At 53.9% G+C, this 18,403-nt stretch overlaps 3 protein-coding genes across 3 annotated transcripts; 1 reads left to right on the top strand and 2 right to left on the bottom strand.

Annotated features, from left to right (window-relative positions):
• Positions 1–1,571: 1,571 nt before the first annotated feature.
• On the top strand, positions 1,572–6,910 carry COCSUDRAFT_48030 (plastidic phosphate translocator-like protein). The gene is made up of 9 exons (XM_005646511.1): positions 1,572–1,767; positions 1,995–2,105; positions 2,423–2,663; positions 3,322–3,467; positions 3,855–3,986; positions 4,449–4,568; positions 4,851–5,018; positions 5,477–5,551; positions 5,898–6,910. The coding sequence occupies exons 2-9, from the start codon at positions 2,058–2,060 to the stop codon at positions 6,009–6,011; spliced, it is 1,044 nt and encodes a 347-aa protein (XP_005646568.1). The 5' UTR covers positions 1,572–1,767; positions 1,995–2,057; the 3' UTR covers positions 6,012–6,910.
• A 158-nt stretch (positions 6,911–7,068) lies between these two features.
• Positions 7,069–7,928, bottom strand: COCSUDRAFT_33619 (hypothetical protein). The gene has a single exon (XM_005646510.1). It carries the CDS (start codon positions 7,890–7,892, stop codon positions 7,641–7,643), a length of 252 nt encoding a protein of 83 aa, XP_005646567.1. The 5' UTR covers positions 7,893–7,928; the 3' UTR covers positions 7,069–7,640.
• A 133-nt stretch (positions 7,929–8,061) lies between these two features.
• COCSUDRAFT_48029 (hypothetical protein) lies at positions 8,062–18,088 on the bottom strand (the record flags this gene model as incomplete). Its single annotated transcript, XM_005646509.1, has 16 exons — positions 17,589–18,088; positions 16,799–16,919; positions 16,400–16,514; positions 15,846–15,985; positions 15,341–15,471; positions 14,804–14,999; positions 14,283–14,414; positions 13,695–13,922; positions 12,992–13,185; positions 12,127–12,266; positions 11,615–11,733; positions 11,223–11,328; positions 10,631–10,842; positions 9,889–10,022; positions 9,514–9,629; positions 8,062–9,017 (listed from the first exon to the last, which is right to left on the bottom strand). The coding sequence occupies exons 1-16, from the start codon at positions 17,648–17,650 to the stop codon at positions 8,062–8,064; spliced, it is 3,102 nt and encodes a 1,033-aa protein (XP_005646566.1). The 5' UTR covers positions 17,651–18,088.
• Between the last annotated feature and the right edge of the window lie 315 nt (positions 18,089–18,403).

Here is an 18,403-nt window from a genome sequence, read left to right as displayed (position 1 = left end):
AATACGCTACTGCTTAGTGCTGCCTGCATGCAAGGGAAACACCGAATAAAGCTCCGCAGATATGCCATTGAGGGTTCTGAAACGGGCGTCGGGCCAGATCTGTCGCAGCGCATAAATAGTCAACGCACAAACCGGGCTGCAACTAGTCTACAACAGGCAACACCACAGAGACAAGGCAGGGCGGATGCGGATTCGTTGCAAAGTACGACTCAGCGCTGGCATCAGGACAAAGACAAGGTCCGGTGCGCAGAAAAGGGCTTCGCTGCAGTGCGCAAAACGATGCGATGCAAAGCCGAAAGGCCGCTTCTTCCACAAAGCGACGAAAATATCGCGCAGCACACTCTACAGGATTAGCGGACTCAGCGAGATGTCCTTCGGCGTCCGAGTGTGGCACGCAGAAAGCGCTAAGTTGCGTTCATAGCAGTTCGAGCGACCGAATGTAGCAGTGCGCGAGCGCGATAGATCCTAGCCGTTTCCGGCAGGTCATAGAGAGGATGGAGCGGTGTATCAACGGATTCCGGTAACAGCGAAGCGAGCTTCTACTTCCAGAATCGAAAGGGACGCCAGAGGCGCATGTCCGTGTAGAAAACAGCGCAAACCAGTGCGACCGTCTACGGATAGGGTGACATAGCAGATGCCAAGGGGTTTAGGACGAGAAGCTGGGCACGGCAATACTTCTTTAGGTGCTGCAACCTCGTTGTGTAAATCACAGACCTGGTATTGTTTTGACGGCTCAACGAGCGCCACCTCGCCCAGGGAAAGCTTGCGTATGCCAGAGTAAAATTGTCTTAGTCCGTCTGAAGGATACCGGGGCACTAGATGCTCACAAAACAAGCTGGGAAGCTGATTTGCTGCTTAAGGCCTATAACTCTCCTGCTGCCTCCACCGCCGGCTGACCACCTCGCACAGCCCGGAAATGGCAACAACACGTCTGGCAGTGAGCAAAGCTGAGCAACAGGCGTGCTGTCATCAAAGTGTTCTGAAGTGTTTTGAGGAATGAAGGCGAAGGAGCTCTTTCGATGTCATTAGAGCAGCGACCCCTTCCAATTGCGGCTCAGGGGATTTTTGACTTAAACCCTACAGAACCTAACCTTCACAAAAGTCGATCTCAAATGCATGCTCGAGGCTGCGATCTGAGCGTTAAAGCTCGCCATACAGTGTCTACTGGTTCTCTGATACATCACTCGTCTTTGGGGCTGCGCAGAAACAAAATTCATGGAAGTATTATATTTGTCAATGCTCTTGAGCATTCAGTGCTAATCTGGTTGTCTTTGCAAGTCTGGGCATACTCCGGGATGAGTGATCCCAGTTGAAAATTTGTAGGTTATATCTGCTTTCAATGTTAAGAGCAAATCAGCGCCACTTGGCGCTGATGCTGGCGTAACGTCTCCTTGTCCAAGAAAAGTGGCAGGTGGCACAACCTTGATCACAGCGCTTGAATGGGCCACTAGCTGGCTGCATGACAGCATAAATCCAATTTTCTGCAACATTCCTTCCGTGCGAGGCATAATTGTATGCTGCAGTAAGCCAACGCAAGACTCTAGTACTTTCTGAGCCTGCGTTCCTGTTGCCAGGTGCTGCTTGATCCATCGTTGCCGTTGCTTCATTGTCGAAGTGCGCACACCAGAGCCATCTTCTTTGCGACCTGAGCCGATCGACGATTGGAGAAGGTCCCTTGTCATAAGCACAAATCAGGACAAACTGGAGCTCCCTTGGAGGGTCTCTCTAGCAGCCATGGCGATCAAATATCATCAGTATTGAGCCCAGGTAACATACAAGACGAGATCCTCGCATCTTTCCTCCAGATATTGCCATTTATACGGTAGCTGCTCCTTGAATTGAGGGCTGTATAATGAGGCCCACTGTGCTCCTGGCACATCAGTACCTGGCGCATCAGTAGTGTATGTGCTCTCTAGATGTGTGTGCGCTCTTTAGATCTGCACTACATCTGTCCTTGCACAGCCACCCTTTGACAAAGTGCTGTGGTTCTGCAGGTACTGCTGATACATCACAGTACACCTTCCTGCAACACCAGAGCGCGGCGCCGGGCTGTCAACATGAGTGACAAGGGAGCCATGACCCCCGACAAAGCACTTTTTGGCCAGGTACAGTGCTATCAGCACATCTGCAACCCCTGCTCAGTGCATGAAGGACAAGTGGATGCCCCATGCATGAACAGCCAGACATGCGCGCAAGGGGCAACTGGGCTTGCAGCATTGAAATGAAATGGGCGATTCTTGCACACCCAGGATATCTTTCCTTACTTGCCTGTGCTACACCCATCAGCGATTACTCCATCATGTGCCAGTGCTTCCCTTCAAGGTTGCCAAGGCACTACAAGAAGACACACGAATGTAGACCTGCAGTGACACAACTGCATTGCAACCTCTGGTGACTAAAGGCTTCATGTGTGCTGATGCAGGTGGTGCTCAACGCCTTGTACGTGTCCCTGTGGATCACCCTCTCCGGCACAGTAATCATGTACAACAAGTGGATCCTGGCCTACTATGGCTTCCCCTACCCGATAACGCTGACGATGTGGCACATGCTGTTCTCGTCTGCACTGGCGTTCCTCTGCGTTCGCACGGACTACGTTCCCTCCGTCAACATGACCGCCGACACCTACTTCCGCGCCGTCATCCCCATCGGGGCCCTCTTCGCCGGTGCGTGCTCTGCTTTAAAGTGATCATTCTTGAGATTCCCAGGACGCAGCGGTGTGGTTAGTTTTAGAGTCTAGGGCACAATGTGCCAATTGGATGTGATAGCACATCGTTTGAAAGGCTTGATCATCAACCTACTTCCGCGCCGTTGTCCCCATCGGGGCCCTCTTCGCCGGTGCGCGCTCGCCTCAGCAATTATGCATGTACATCAAGATGTGGTGACGCGGTCCTGGGGCTGCAAGGGAACACGTGACTCAATGCATTCAAGTTGATATCAGGCTGATCATTTCAGGACGTCTAATATTCAGGAGAATGGTGCTGGGACACCATGTTGCTCATGCAGAAGGTCTCGAGCTACCCAAGTTGTGCTGGATGATACAGCACGTTAAGATCATGCTTAAGGGGCGTTATTCTCAGAACAGAACGGTATGGAGACTAGGGGCAATCAGGCTTTGTTTTGGGTTTGCTATAGCCAATTGGGCCACATGATTTGATCAGCTTAGCTTCCTGCATGATAACACTCTGTCATAGTGGCCTTCAAAGCGATCACGGGCCGCAATGGAAATTGCAAACTAGCATGCCATGCTAGAAGTTCATGCAAGGTTCCCTAAACAACAGGACTCTGTATGAACAGTCAGAGTAGCTGTGTGCATGCGTGCAGGCACGCTGTGGCTGGGCAACGCTGCGTACCTCTACCTGAGTGTATCCTTCATCCAGATGCTCAAGGCGCTCATGCCCGTGGCCGTCTTTGCGACCGGCTGCGCGTTTGGCATCGAGTCGTTCTCAACATCCACCCTTGCCAATATGGTGCGCCCCCGGGCCTCTGCTGTCTCCACATAACGGTAACAGTAACTTCTGTAGATGGCACTTCCAAGACACATACTTCACAGGAGTCTCACAGACTTGCTGGTTTTCCAGGGCTTCCTGCCACCCTGATGAGCTGTCAAGAACACAGGAGTGGGTAGAAGATCCAATGGAATCTCTGAGGGCTGGGTTACAAATAAAAACTGCATCAATGACCATGATTGTGAGGATTAGCAGGTCCTCCTCCTCAGTGTAATGCAGAACAGCCCAGCAATCAAAGGGGTCTTCTGGTGCAGCGGTGCATGCAGGGCCCTGAACTTATGTGTGATACGCGATGTTTTGAGTTTGTCAATTGCTGAATGCTGAGTCACCAGGAGATATGCGCCGCAGATTGTGGTGACGGCGGGGGTCGCTATAGCGTCGTATGGGGAGATAAATTTTGTGGTGATCGGCGTCGTGCTGCAGCTCATCAGCGTGCTGACAGAGTCCACGCGGCTCACCATGGTCCAGATCCTCCTGCAGGTGGGCAGAAACTTTATTTGGCAAGTCATTGCCATTGTATCTTGCCCGGTGCATGCGGGACAGGTTGCCTTCAGAGTCCACCGGAAGGGTGCTAGATTTTTTGCAGCTGTTTTGGAAATGGTTGGCTGCGCAATAGGGCCCCACCTGTTAACACATGCATTCTGCATATTGCCCCCATGCCAGTGTGGCAGCAAGACATTTGTGTTGCCATTGCCAATCCTCCCTGTCTGCTCACCTCCCAACTTAGAGAGGACAACCAAGCACACCCTGTGCGACACAAAAAATTTACTGATCATGCCAATTAAGAGCTACCAAGCAAGCACCAGTCTGGGCTCTTTCAGTCCATGCAACGACAAGACCATGCAATTGCTCAGGTGCACCTGCTCGCATGCCTGCATCTGCAGCTTGTTTTAATCAAGAATACAATTTTAAGAATGGAACTGATCAAGACTGGGTGTGCAGAGGCGGGGTCTGAGCCTGAACCCGGTGACCACCATGTACTACATCGCGCCGGCTTCCTTCGCCTTCCTCTCCATCCCCTGGTTCTTCATCGAATGCCGCCCCCTGCTCGCAGATACTACAGTGCGCCACCCCTTGGCTTGGTCACCAGATTCATTGGACACCACGATATGCTCGCTCTTACTCCATGCTGCATGTTTGGTCATTGCTTGACCTTTGAGCTTCTCAAGTCAGGTGAAAGGCCTGAAGATGCCAGCAAATGCCTTTCTCTCTCCTATTTAGCACCGCCACTGGAAGCCTTCCCATAGCATGGCTAGCCAATATGTTTGCAGTCATCAACCTGGTACTGGCTTGCCCCAGCTATGAGTTGTCTCAGCCCCTTTCATGCATTTTTAATGTGTGCAGATCCACTTTGACGCGCACATCTTCGTGTCGAACGCGGCGGCGGCGTTCGGCCTGAACATGGCGGTGTTTCTGCTGATCGGCAAGACGAGTGCGCTCACCATGAACATCGCGGGAGTCATCAAGGACTGGCTGCTCATCGGCCTCTCAGTCCTCATCTTCAAAGCCCAGGCAAGCTGCAGACATTTTCTTTTTCTGGCGCATGCATGCGAGGCGAATGATACGCAGGCATGACTGCATTTGCACAGAGATTTTTGACACTGTAGGCTGTTGGAGCTGATATGAACCTGAGCATGCCGATATGTATGCAGAGATACATTGCCTGCATGCATTGTCGGCAGCATGCATCTAATGCAGGGCATCACTTGTCACGCTTTGGGATATCATGCACTAGAATTCGTAGGAATGATCAAGGCAACCTGTTCCAGTTTGCAAGCTCTTTGCTCAGCAGACCCTGGTGGCTTGGAAGGAAACAAGCGCTACACACAGTGGGCTGGTACATCTTCTGTAACGCAGTGAAAGACTGCAAGGCCTTTAGCAGACCCGGCTGTTGGCTTGCGAGAGAAATGAGGGCAAACAGCTTGCAAATGAGGGAATAAGGATGGAAAATTCTGTGTATGCTTGTTCAGGTGACGCGGATCAACCTTGGCGGCTACAGCCTGGCATTTGCAGGCGTGTGCTGGTACAACTACAAGAAGCTGCAGGTGTGTAGATCACTCCCCACACCACTTTGTTTTGCTGTACTGGTGCACTTGCATGGGCTTGCGTCAGTACTATATGAACCAAAGATTGGCTCTCAGACAGCCCTTGCCACCCAGAGAATCTTCACCCGTGATTGTGCAGGAAACAGTACTGCAGACTTTAATACACTTGTGCTCAGGTGTCTTTGGTGGGGAATGCTGGATAGAGAATATGCCAGAAAACAGGTGCTGCATGCCATGAACAGACTATTGGAAGCAACCCAAAGAATTGCTGCTGGAATGCAGCTAGCAGCGAATGGCCAAAAAGCATGTTCAACTCATCTGTAAAAGGAATTTCGCGCATGCACAGGGCATGAAGGCGCGCACTGCGGCGGCCGCCGCGCAGCAGAAGGCGGATTTGGAGCGCCACCCCGGGGAGATGACAAACGGGGAAAAGGCCCCGCTCATGGGCCGCAGCGCCTGATCTCAAATTTGAAATTCAAATTTGCAGCTGTCAGCAGGTACCTGGCGGCATACGGGGCCAGGCTCTGCTCATCAGCGGCAGCGCCTGAATTCGAATCCAAATCGAACCTAGCAGCTGCGGGCTCTCGACGCACCCAGCAAGATGGGTGCAAACTGCCCCAAGAAGAGAACAGACTGTGCTGTGGAAGGTGGAATTCCACAAAGCCAGTAGAACAGCTCATACTCATGGATGGAAGCCTGCACAATTAGGTCAACCCGATGTCCTCAGGATTGTTCGTGTATAAATCAGCTGATCAGATCATGCATTGCTCCATATGGGCGCAGCAGAGAGATAATATGTGTCCACTGGGATCAATATAGCTGGGCACTTGAGGCTGGAACTATCAATCTGAAATTCTTGTTGGAACCAAAGGGACAAACCCAATCCTCAGAATTGGAGTCAGCATGCCTTGCTGCAGCAGGCTGTAGCTTTTCTTATGGGAGATGGTCAGAAGCTACACACTTTGGGCCACATATTGTGGCAGCACTTCATGTAGATACCATTTGGTGGCGGCCTTATGCAGTCAGCTGTGTCTGAGAGCACTCGATGGTCTGCAGGGAATTCACTGGCCATCATTATCTTGGGTGACAGGTGGGGGAGCCACTGGATTTGCTTGTGTGCATGATGGCTCTGTGGCCTCGTGTCAAAATATTTGGGTCCCCGGATATGAAAGCCACCAGAGCGCCTTGCCAGTAAAAGCTTTTCTCATTGTGCTATTCAAGCTTTTGCAACAATTGACAAGTTGAAGATCCATTGGATGCTTTGATCACATTGTTTTCGTGTTGGGAGTTTGTCAGACTTTTTGATACACTTTGTTTTAGATGACTGTCTCAAGACCGGATCATGTAAGATAGTTTCTGTCAGCGCTGCAGGCCTAGCCACATGTGCTTTATCATGCACTGAGACTGACATGTCAAGCACGTGCCTGCTCATGTTTATGACCATATGCACTCTTCAATATACCGTAAAAGTTTTAGTAGTACATGCAAGAATCGATCTGCCCAAGTTTCTGCTAGAGGGAGAGCCAGATTTTTACATGGCAGTACCCAGCTGCTCTGGTAAGATTATTGATCCTACAAAGGGCCGCTTCAGCCATTCTCCCAATGAGTCTGCGAAGAAGCCCCAACAGGAGAGGCTCTTTATACCGGCTTAGTAAGAAGCGGGCTCAATCTTGATGCATGCAGGACGCTGTTGCTGCATCAATAAATTCCCAATCAAAATCTATGGCGCTGCAAACCTTCCTGTTCAGCAAGTGACAGCTACGGCACTGCGAGCAAACCATCCAGACTGACTTTGTACAAGGGGCAGCAATCCGATCAAGCTGCATATCCGCAGGCGCATTTCAGCAGCAATCTCCCAATGCTGGAAAGGGCTGCATGTGCCTTTGGATTGGTTGTGCCCAGCAGAGAATCAGTCTAAGCTGCAGAAAAAGCGGGAGGCAATAAACACATGTAATGTACAGGGGGGCAGGCCCTATGTTATGTTGTTACGTTTAGTCACCCCCGGGATTGCAGGGGTTGGTACACAGCAAAGCGTTGACAGCAGCTTGGAGCACGAAACAGGCACAGGAAATAAAAACCCCCCATGGAACTAACCCCGCTTGCGCAACAACGTGCCATAAGTGTTCAAGAGTTGTATGGAACTGCGGTAACAGCAAATTGCATTGCATTTCTCCGTGCAATCTGTCAGTGCTGCCCCATGCAGCATGGGCCGATCCAATTGAAGGCTGACCTTGCAAGTTGCAGGAGCAGATCGCGCCTCAAGATTACTTGTTTTGGGAATGTCAAACACTGGCGGCTTGACTCGGTCTATGTGCAGACATCGGCCAAGAAAGGCACCCATTGCACATCCCCGTCTGTGCTAGAACTCTGATAACTCTACTTCTACGCAGCTGCAGCTGTGTTCATCCAATTTAGCTTATGCAGCCCGCATTTGCTAGGCAGCCAGTCATCCTCCTGCCCTGTTCTTGCAGCCCAGCAACTGATCAAAGCCACCCAGGCATGACAAGCGCTCACCACTGCTCCGCAGATGTGTCGCTGCCTCCTGACTGGCTGAAGGCTGCAGGACTTGGACTCCCTTCCAATCCTTCATCCTCTGCTTCTGGAGCAGTCTCCTCCACTTCACCGGAAGTCGCAGCAGCGCTCTCGGCCACGGCAGCGGCGAGGGGACAGGGGGGGGCCCGCGCCTGAACAGGCGCGATGCCGGCGGCCGGCGGCGACGGGATCGCCAGGCTGACCGCCTCGGACAGCGCCGACGCCACCGACGGGGCGAACGGAAGCGCCGACCCGCCGTGCGACAGCGCCAGCGCGGCGGCAGCCGCAGCCGGCCGCTCGCCGCTGTCGTCTCTCGGCGGCAATGGCTGCTGCTGATCGGCATCCTGCGCAGCAGCCGGCGTCTCGGGTGCGGCAGCCGCCGCCGCCGCCGCCTCCGGCCGCTGCTGCGCGGCCGCGGCAAACGGCGTGGCCGCCCGGCCGATCTCGGCGGCCGCCGCCGCAGCATCTATGCCCGCCAAATCCTGCTCCTCAAGCTCGGTGGGTACATCTGCGCTGAGCTGCACGGCTGCAAGCCCTACCACCAGCTCCTGCACAGGCTGCTGCTGGTGCTGCTGCTGCTGGATAACGCCCTCCTCCTCCTGCTGCCCGGCCACCTCCGTCAGTTCAGCCACCGGATCCTTCTCAGGCGCAGTGTCCCCCTGCGAAGCCTCCTCCCCTCTGTGGGGCTCCTCTGCAGCCGCCACTGCTGCAGTCTCCACCACCTGGTCTGGCTTTGCAGGTGCGGTCATGGCAAGCGCAGGAGGCGCCACAGCCTCGGTGGACGCGCTCGGAGAGCGGTCGGGTGGGACGGCCGGCAGCGGAGAGGAGACGGATTCGGCGCTGCGGGTGACGGTGCCGGACGCGAGGCCCTTGAGGGAAGCTTCCTGGGAGGTTCCCTCTGGCGCCTCGCTCACCGGCGCCAGCTGCATGGAACCTGCGCCAGGGAAATAAATAAGCCGCTACCTTCACACAACAGTTTCAAATCCACCTCCTTGTACATGATCAAAACAGTCTTTGCGGCGTAAGGGTGACATGCATGAGGGTGACAAACACAAGTGGCAGTCACAAATGGTGACACCGGAGAATGCATCAGCAAAAAGAGATTGGGCAAGCATTAGACTCATCATCACCAGAAAAGCGCCACCCTTCTTTACCTAGGCAGGACACTTGCCATCTGCCTGACAAAAGGAGCGAGGCGCTTCTGCAGCGATGGTGGGCTCAACAGTGCTGTCGGGAATAACAACACTAGCGTCTGAGCGGCACAACGAAGGTCAAGGCACAGGAAAAGGGAACAGCTATGCACAGGTTGCCTGGGTAGAGAAGCAAGGCGCATCAATGGTGGGCGTCATTGCGCGAGCGAGTTTTGCGAGCGAGAATTGACAAGGGTGAGGCACAAAAACAGTGGGAAAGTGGTGCAGAAAATGGCGCACCTGCGGAGTGGATGCTGGCGCTGCCGGTTCCCGAGGAGCGCATGGAGAATCGGAGGGAGCCGCTGGGAGACGTGCGCACCACCGACCGCAGCAGCCGCCCCTCCAGCTGACGTATCCTGTTTAGACACCAAACGCTATTTCAAATATTTTCAAAATCTGGATGCCCCTATCGCCTAGCAAACCCCACCCGCGAGTATGTTCAAGAGAGCACAGCGGGCGCTAAAGCAGTGCATGTGTGGCGCGGTCAAGACACGTCTCACCAGCTTGTCAGTTGCGTTGAGAACCACCAAAATGGCCCATGAATAATGTCAAGAAATACTGTCTGACCACAGTGACGAGCAGAAAAGGAATTTGAAGATATTGCAAAAGGCAAACCGGTGCTCGTAGGAGGCGGCCTGCACGCGCGCGGCGGCGAGCTCGGTCTCCAGCCGGTGCTCCACCTCCTCCTTGGCCGCCAGCGCCGCCCGGAAACGCGCAGCCGCAGCCGCATCCCCGGCCACACTGCCCGCCTGTTATGACGCACCAATAAAGGGTCAGAGCACGCTATGGCTTTCCTTGTTCAACTGTCCATTGGAGGATTGGTCCTGCTCGAGGGTGCGATCGGAGAGTACTATGGTTGTTCCACTGGGAGCTACCACATGGGTCAGAGCTCGCTACATGGCCACTGTCTTACTCGGAGTGAGACAACTGGCCAAGGCCCTAGCTCTAATATACATATGCACATACATGATGGGCCTCTGTGCTGTTTCATTTGTTTGGTCTGGGTCCTTGATATGACAAGCAGCAGAGTGTCCTTCCGTCATCGCCCACCTGCAACAGAGCCAGCTTATTGCAATATCACACCCTAGGCATCCCCAGGGAGAAATGGTGCCGCAAGGGGGCGTGAGTACAGGAGGACGATGACAAAAAATCCACCACTTCCAGCCCTCTCTTGTCTACACTTGACAACCTTCCTTGCATGTGCAAATTCACAGCCAATGATTGCAGGCCAAGGATTAAGAATTGGCACTTTTGATAAAGGATGAGAATTGCCGTCAAATCTTAGCTCCCAGTGAACATCACCCATTCACGCACTTTCCAAGAGTGGTATGTCAAATGTACTAACCAAGCGACCCACCTCAGAGCCGAGCTGGCCGCTGCGGCCCTGGCTGCGCTGCGAGGCGGACAAGGGCGGCGCGGTCTGCTGTGGCGCGCCCTCCGCGGCCATCGCGCGCGCCGCCTCGATTGCGTACTGCGTCGCTATTTCTGCGCGCAGCCGCGCGTTCTCCATCTCCAACGAGCGCGCCGGCGCTGCCGCCAGCTCCTGCTCTCCCTCACCCTCCGCCTCGCCTACAGCACAGCGCAGCACGTTCCTGAGGACATCATTGAACTCCGGATTCTCAGCAGCTTCAAAGGTCTACCCTACCCACCAGAGACCAGAGTTTCCGATTCCTGCACACTGCTCAGGTCCCAATAGTCTCAATTGAATCTGAAGGGCAGAGCATGCGCAAGCCCGGGCTCCCCTGTGTGTACTCTACAGCCCAGCAGTGCAGTGATCTCCCAGTTTAAAAAAGTGAACATGACTGGGAAGGTCTGTGGGGAGCCATGTCCCTTGTCAATCCATCAAACCTCAACACCTCGCCATTCATTTTAAGAACCAAGCAATGAACAAGACACCCAAAGCGCAGATGTTAAGAGCTGCTCAAAGGGTAGGCGGAGCAAGATCCCACCTGTCTCTGCAGGCTCTGCGGCTGGCTGAGAGTGCGTGCGTGGGGTGCCTCCAGGGGTGGACGTCTGCCGCTGGAAATAAACACTCCCCCTGAGAGACTCCGACGCCTGCATGCACTCACATGTCGATCGTCAGGGATGTGCTCTGGACATGCATTGGCCAAATGAGTATTAGAAGGCATGCTCGCTTTCATATGACGGTGAGCCTGCATTGCAAGATGATCCATGCTGGAAGTGTGCTCATAATGAGTATCACAACACACTGAACTTGCAGGTACCATGCCACAGCACTGAAACCCTGTGCATGCTACATAAAAGGTCGTTTAGATTGCACAAGACAGTGCTCTTCATTGCACCCAAAAATGGCGTCAGCGGTGGCAAAGGGGGCGCGCACCGATGCGTCAAGGGAGATGGGGACTGCGCGGATGTCCTCCATGGTGGCCTTGAGCAGGCCGCCCTCCGATGGGGGCACGCTGATCTGGCAGTGCGGCGGCTGACTCAGCAGCCCCATGCCTGCGCCGATGACTTGAGAGTCAGGCAGTTGCAGACTACTGGCTATGCAACCCTTCTGTCAGCAGAATGCGAGGGCAAGACAGAATTCCACCCTTCATCCTCACACGGATAACCCATGCCAATGTCATGAGATGAATTGCAGAACCAAGCAGCTTGCTCTCGAAATTGCTTCGTTCTGTTCAATTGTCGCTCTGAGGACATCCTACATAACAAACGGCGAGCTTCTGCAAATACTTCCCTTGCAGGGCACGAACTGCGCGCCCCACACTGGCACGGGGCAAGCAAGCATAACACCGAGCGACCAGGAAGTACAATGAATGCAAGCACGATAAAGTCCTGCATAGTTGCATGGCATGGTCCAGACTCTATCCAATCGCCAAAACGAGGCGTCACCGGCGAGCAGGGGTGCGGGCATGTAGCGTTCGACGTGCTTGAGGAAGGCGTCGCGTTTGGCAACCTCCTTGGCGCGCAGCCGGCCCATTCTCTCGGCCATCTGGCCCGCCTGCCCAGCATACAGCTCCCCAAACGCCTCCCTGGCACAAGCACATGAGAAGCCCAAAATCACACGATGTTCAGCCTGCAGCAAGGATCTGGTGAAACCACACCTGTGCCCACTTTGCCAGAGAGAGGATGCACTATGCATGAAACACAAGGCAAGGGCCTGATGTGCCGTCAAAGCACGCAGAGACAGTTGCAAGCAACGACTCCCCATACACCCCCCTGGGGCGGAATGAGACGCTCAGGCGTAGAAACACAGGACGTGTCACAGCTGGGTTCCCAAACTCGACGGTGTGAGAATATAGGGCAAGCACTGACAAGGCTGACGTTCCAAGACTTATGACTTGCAGCAAATGTTGCGGGGTGGAAGGCTCGGGTCTGCTGCCAGACAAAAGTCTTGCAGAAAGCTAGAGGGAGATCAGGTCTCAAGACGTCAGTCAGGTCGTCTCACCAGTGAAACTCCTACATGTCTGCCACAAGATGCAGATCTTCCAGAATCAACAAGTGCTGCCTTTCAAAGGCAATGCTTGAGGCAATAAATAGCACTGCACCAGCATACACAATTGGCGGATCGTGCAAGACCACTTCCCAACACATAGGTGCTTCGCAGTGCTGAGGTATACAACAGCGAGAAAGTGTCGGCGGCGGCACCAGCGCATGCGCTGCGTGAGGCACTGGCAGCTGCACACCAGACCACCCATGAACAACTAGCGCTGCCACGAATAGGTGTCCAGATAAAAGAGTAACGCATGAGCAGTACCGGCGCATGCACTCGGCGAGGCATTGGCGGTAGACGGCGGGGATGCGACGCACGAGCAGCAGCTCCGAGGTGGCGCCCTCCTGCTTGGCGGCCGCCTCCTTCAGGATGGCCAGCTTGGAGCGCAGGCCGCGGATCTTGCTCTGCTGCCCGCTGATCGCTCGCAGGTGCGCCAGCACGTCCGCCATCATCTGGTTCTGTGTTGACACGCACAGTGGAGCAACGTCAGCATCAGGATGATCTCAGTTTCATTCGAATGCATTACAATGACAAGTACACACGTGCTGTGTCAAGCTATATAAGACATGTGAGTCGCATAGGCATGTTGCTTGTGAACCAGTGGATATGTATACAAATTGCCCCAGTTGTTGCCTCAGAGCAACGCAGCAACAATAATTGCTGGCTGCAACTTGCTCTTGATGGACACCTGCAACCTGTACCTCCTGTTACCTCCTGTTGCCACGCTCAACAATGCGTACAACCTCCTACTGTCATTCTCTTTGTATGAGAGCCAATACACACCTCATCCTTTGCAACTCACCTAGACTAGCACGACGTGCGTTGGTGTGGATGAGCAAGAAGGGGCTTTGCAATTCCCCAACAGTAGCACGACCTGCACTAGTGTGGATGAGCAGCGAAGGGGCTGCAATTCACATTGACTAGCACAACCTGCATTAGTGTGGATGAGCAGAAAGGGGCAGGTCACCTTATCATCGAGGCAGCGCTGCGCAAAGGCGGCCACGTGGTCGTCGCATGCGCGCAGCCGCGGCAGCAGCTGGCTGACATGGTTGTCGTTCATCTGCTCCATCAGCTGGCACTTGTCCAGGGGCGTCACCGCGCTGGAGACAGCCGCCGCACTGAGCTGGCGGACTGCCTCCTCCACCAGCTTCTGCACCTGCCCGTAATCGCTGTTCAGCACCGCCAGAATGCTCTCCTGCGCGCGGACAATGTCTTGTCAGCTTGAGGAACATTATGTAAGGATTAGTTCTCCTGCAGTTTAACTGCAGCAGCCACATTACCTACTAGTAACTGCAAGCCTTGCCCCACCCCTCTTACTCTATAAACACGCATATGTCATGAAGGTCCTGGTGCTGCGTCTGCCTGAGGAGAAAGATCACAAGAGTGACTCAGCAATGTTGGGTCATCACCGATGCTCTCAAACACATGGTTTCGGATTTGTGGTCATCCTTGTCACTCTGCACTGTGCCACCAAAATCCCAGGTTACCTTACTACATTTTCAGGATAGGCCCCCATATTAGCAGAAATGAAACAAAAGTAGAAAATAGCGCGAACCTGTTCGTCAGTGACGGCGTGCATGTCGCGCAGCCCCTGCTCGACGGCCTCCAGGCTCACGCTGGGCGCGGTCATGAAGAGGGCCTCCACGTCAGCACGCAGCGCATTGAACACCCCCTCCACGTCACCCACCTGCCATTGGTATAACAATGTCACTCGTCAATAATATATCAACAGGGGCACTGCCTGCATGACACGCCCCAGGATTTCCCACCCACCATGCTTTGAACACGGATCTGATGTAGCTTTCAACCCCTTCCTTGCTAGAGAAGATTGGATCAGGACTGCTAATGTAGCCATGTGCACGCAATGAGGCCGTCTGTCCATTTAGCACGCCGAAGGCCTTGTGTAAGATGCTGCAGTATTCAGTACGGATGCCTGTTTTGCAATTCTTAATGTCCTTCTTCTGCCTCCAGATACGATACCCAAGCCATCTAATCCTGATCAGCAAAAGATGAAGTCAAGCAAACGCAGTGCTGCGCACTCCACCAGGATGGGAATGCAGATGTCCAGTCGCGCACCTTGTCGGAGAGGTTCTGGTGGGAGGAGGCGCACTGCGCGGCCCAGTCGCGCATGCGCTGCCCGGGCACGAGGTCACTCAGCCGCGCCAGATCTGGCGTGCGAGCCTGCGGAGGGATCTCCACGCTAGACAGAGCCTCCATGTCCCGCTCAAACCGCCCCAGCACCTCCGCATGCTTCCGCCGCTGCTCGGTGTACCTGCGATTAATATTCGACACATACTCACTCCTGTATTTTTTGACTACAGTTCAGTAGCATTGCAGGACGGCCCCAGCCGTGGAAAGCCTCTCCAGAAAGGTCTATGTGATTGCATCGACCGGCTCCCAGCACGAGGCAGCAGCAGCTGTTGCAGTGCATGGCAGTGACTGCAGGTTCCCTGGTGCCGGTGCACACTGTTCTCCAATCACACTGCGCCGGTTATGACATCCAAGCAGAAGATGCAGTTGGCATGTGCTGAAAATCAAGCGTGCGCAAACGGCTATTTTAAGAGAGCCGGTTGGCAGCAAAGGGCAGGTGCGCGAGAGTGACGAGGCGCGCACCCGTGCATGAAGTCCTGGAAGTGGGTGCAGATGTAGGCGTAGTGGTGTTCCACGTTGCCGCGCGCCGCCTCTATGGCGGATGCCTGCACCGCCATCTCCTGCGCCAGCTGCTCTGCGTCCCTCAGCCGCTCCTGATCGCACAAAGGGGCGGTCAACATTTCTGGGACGCGCTGGGACGTCTCTTGACTTGTTGCCTCTGCTTGCATTGTCATGCAAAGAGCAACGTCATGTGCACCATGCATGCAGGGGTGACCCAGCCACCATCATGGTCATAATGATAGAGATTTCTGTTACACTATCAGAATGCAGATCCCGCGCCATTTCTGGCGGCACTTAGGAGGGAACACCTATAAAACTAAGCCCCTCAAACTGGTAATTGAAGATGCGCATTTCAACCTCAACATTTCACCTTGCAGGAAAGAGGTGTGACACAAGCAATACTGCACATGCCTTCCCAGGGAATCTTAAGGGACGCAGACATTATATTTAGGCCCAAAGGTCGCACCTGGATGGCTTCACAGTAGGCGCGGCCGGCGGCGCGGTGATCTCGAAAGCCGCGCTCATACTGCGGCAGAGCCGCCACCAGCGGAGACGCCGCCGAGTCCAATAGGTGCGCCTCGTACCGTACCTGCCCAGCCTGCGGCACTGCATGCATGCAAAAACAGCACATTCAGGCTCCAATCTCGGGTCTGCAAACTCCCAGCTTCAGGGCTCTCGCTGAGCTAGTCAGGTAACATTGCTTCTAGCCAACTTTGGGTTGATTTGATGCCTGACCCAGTCAGGGGCTTCAATGACACCAACAAGATCGTACTGCCAGAAGAGCTGAATCAAGCAGTGCGTCTAATCGAAGCTAGCATAAGTTTGAGAAGGTTGCCCACATCAGCTCTCCACTCCTCAGACCGCGGCAGACAGCATCAGAGAAGCGCGGCACGGAACATACTGTCTGTCAGAGTGCAATTGTCGCACGACTTGAGCACAGGTCACCAGAAGACTCTGTACTGCTGAGCTAGAGGAGGCAGGCACGAGAAAGAAACATGCACGCTCAGGGCAGGGACTCACAGTTGACAACAATGGGCCTGAGGGTCTCCGGCTCTGGTGAGGGCGCGTTAGAGCGCAGGTGCGCCTTGTTATACAGGAACACATCGCCTCCATGCTGTCCCCCCTCGCTGTCCGCCTGTTGACACACAACAGACCGCACACATGAGTCCCAGACATTGGCAATCAAGTTCTTCCCTGTCCAGAGAGTGTTCCCCACATCGCTTTTATTTCTGCGCTGCCCTCCCTGGCCTTCACGTCGGCAGTGCAATGCCACATGAGGCAAGACAAGCAGCACATCTTCATGGCCTCAAGGAGCACAATACTGGTAACTTGAGGAGCACAAAACTTGGTAACAGGAGCGCGGCCAGCAAATGCTCTCGAGTGGACTGTAGACTGAGTCTGTGGTCGAGCATGGCTCACCGGGAGCTTGTAGGTGTCCAAGGTCTGGCGCGGATCCAGGGGCGTCCCATTAACGATGAGAATCTGCTCTGACACTGGCGTGCCGATGACAGAGGCCAGCTTTCTCTGCACTGCCTCCACGCTGCACAACACAGAAATCCACCATAACACAGAAATACACCATTAATAAAACATCTCGAATGCCACTACAATCGCTTTCCAGATGCACCTGTCAGCAGGCACTGCTGCCGCACAGAGTCAAGAGCTGGACTGGCCAAATGTGTGGCAGGCCCAGGTACACAAAACAACCAATGGTGTCGCAGCTCATGCCAGTCTGCTATCTTCAGGCCAAAATCCAGAATGATTCGTTTCAGAGGACACCATCTCATGTCACAGTCAGCAGGGAGCCCCTAGCACAGTCCAGGTGGCCTTCATAATATACGTGGAAAGACGAGCAGCAGAAAGCCATGGTAAAGCAGAAGCTAAGGAGATGAGTAGGCAGTGCACCTCTGGCACGGTACTTCACCCCGACATAATGAGAACAGAAGAACCTAGAACAGGATGCCACGGAGAAATTATACCCATAACAGTGGTGAACTTGGTCCACACCAGTTCACCAGAATACACACATGCCTTCAAACATACACAGAAGGAAAAACACGGGCAACCTTCTCAGCCATTGCGTCCGTGCAAAAATAGCTACAAGAAGTCACAGTCTGGCACACACTTTTAGAAATTGCGGACAAACTCTGTTTGTTACATGTGAAGAGCATTACGCATCCTGTTCAGAGTCTCAAGTGCATTCGCTCACCTTGTGGACGGCTGTGCTTGTATGTCCACCTTCTTTCCATTGTGCGCGATATATATAATCATCTTGCCCAACTCCAGGTACTGTACTGCTTCTTAGAGGCCAAAAAAGACCTCAGAGCCCGTCCCTGCCCGCGATGGCCATCGTTCCCCGACAGACTCACCAGACTGGAGCAGTCTGGCTGCCACTGCATGGGCTATAGCAGCTCAGCACTCTCCTTGGATGAGCACTCCTGTGGGCTAGATTCCAGGCTCTACCCAGAAGAAGCACCACAGCCCTTGTCTCTATGATCCAAGGCACAGAGAGAGAACTAGATTACTTGCAGTAATGTGAACGATAAGGATCACGACTCCACTGGTCTACAAGGGAGAATCAGCTCAAGTGAGTGACGTGAGGCAAGTGGTGGGCCTTAAATGGCACACGACACCAAGACTCACATGGCGCTTTTCGTGCTTCACGGACTCTCAGATCAGATGTGAGCGGACATATTGGCTGGCGTGTCTAGCGCCTTTCGGCAAATAAACACCTCCTCCCACCGTGGACTCCCATTTTTTGGTGCTGTCCAGCAGATCCTGATTTGGCTCGGGGCTCAGTGGCACCTGATTGGCTCTCTGAGCCACGAGGGCATCTTGGAAGCCTCAAGAAATCCACAGTGGCAGACTTAGATCCACATGTGCATGTCTTTCCTTGAAGATAGTCCCGAAGTGAAGAGCATGGCTAGAGTATCTGCATATGCATCATATATAATGAATTCAATGCAAATTAACAACGTAAACGTTGATCAACACGTTCATGAACCGTTCGTGACGTGACGTTGC

The sequence above is a fragment of the Coccomyxa subellipsoidea genome (assembly GCF_000258705.1).
Source record: "Coccomyxa subellipsoidea C-169, whole genome shotgun sequence".
Lineage (NCBI taxonomy): Eukaryota > Viridiplantae > Chlorophyta > Trebouxiophyceae > Coccomyxaceae > Coccomyxa > Coccomyxa subellipsoidea.
Note: the sequence above shows the minus strand (reverse complement) of the source record. Positions and strands in the feature narration are given on the sequence as shown.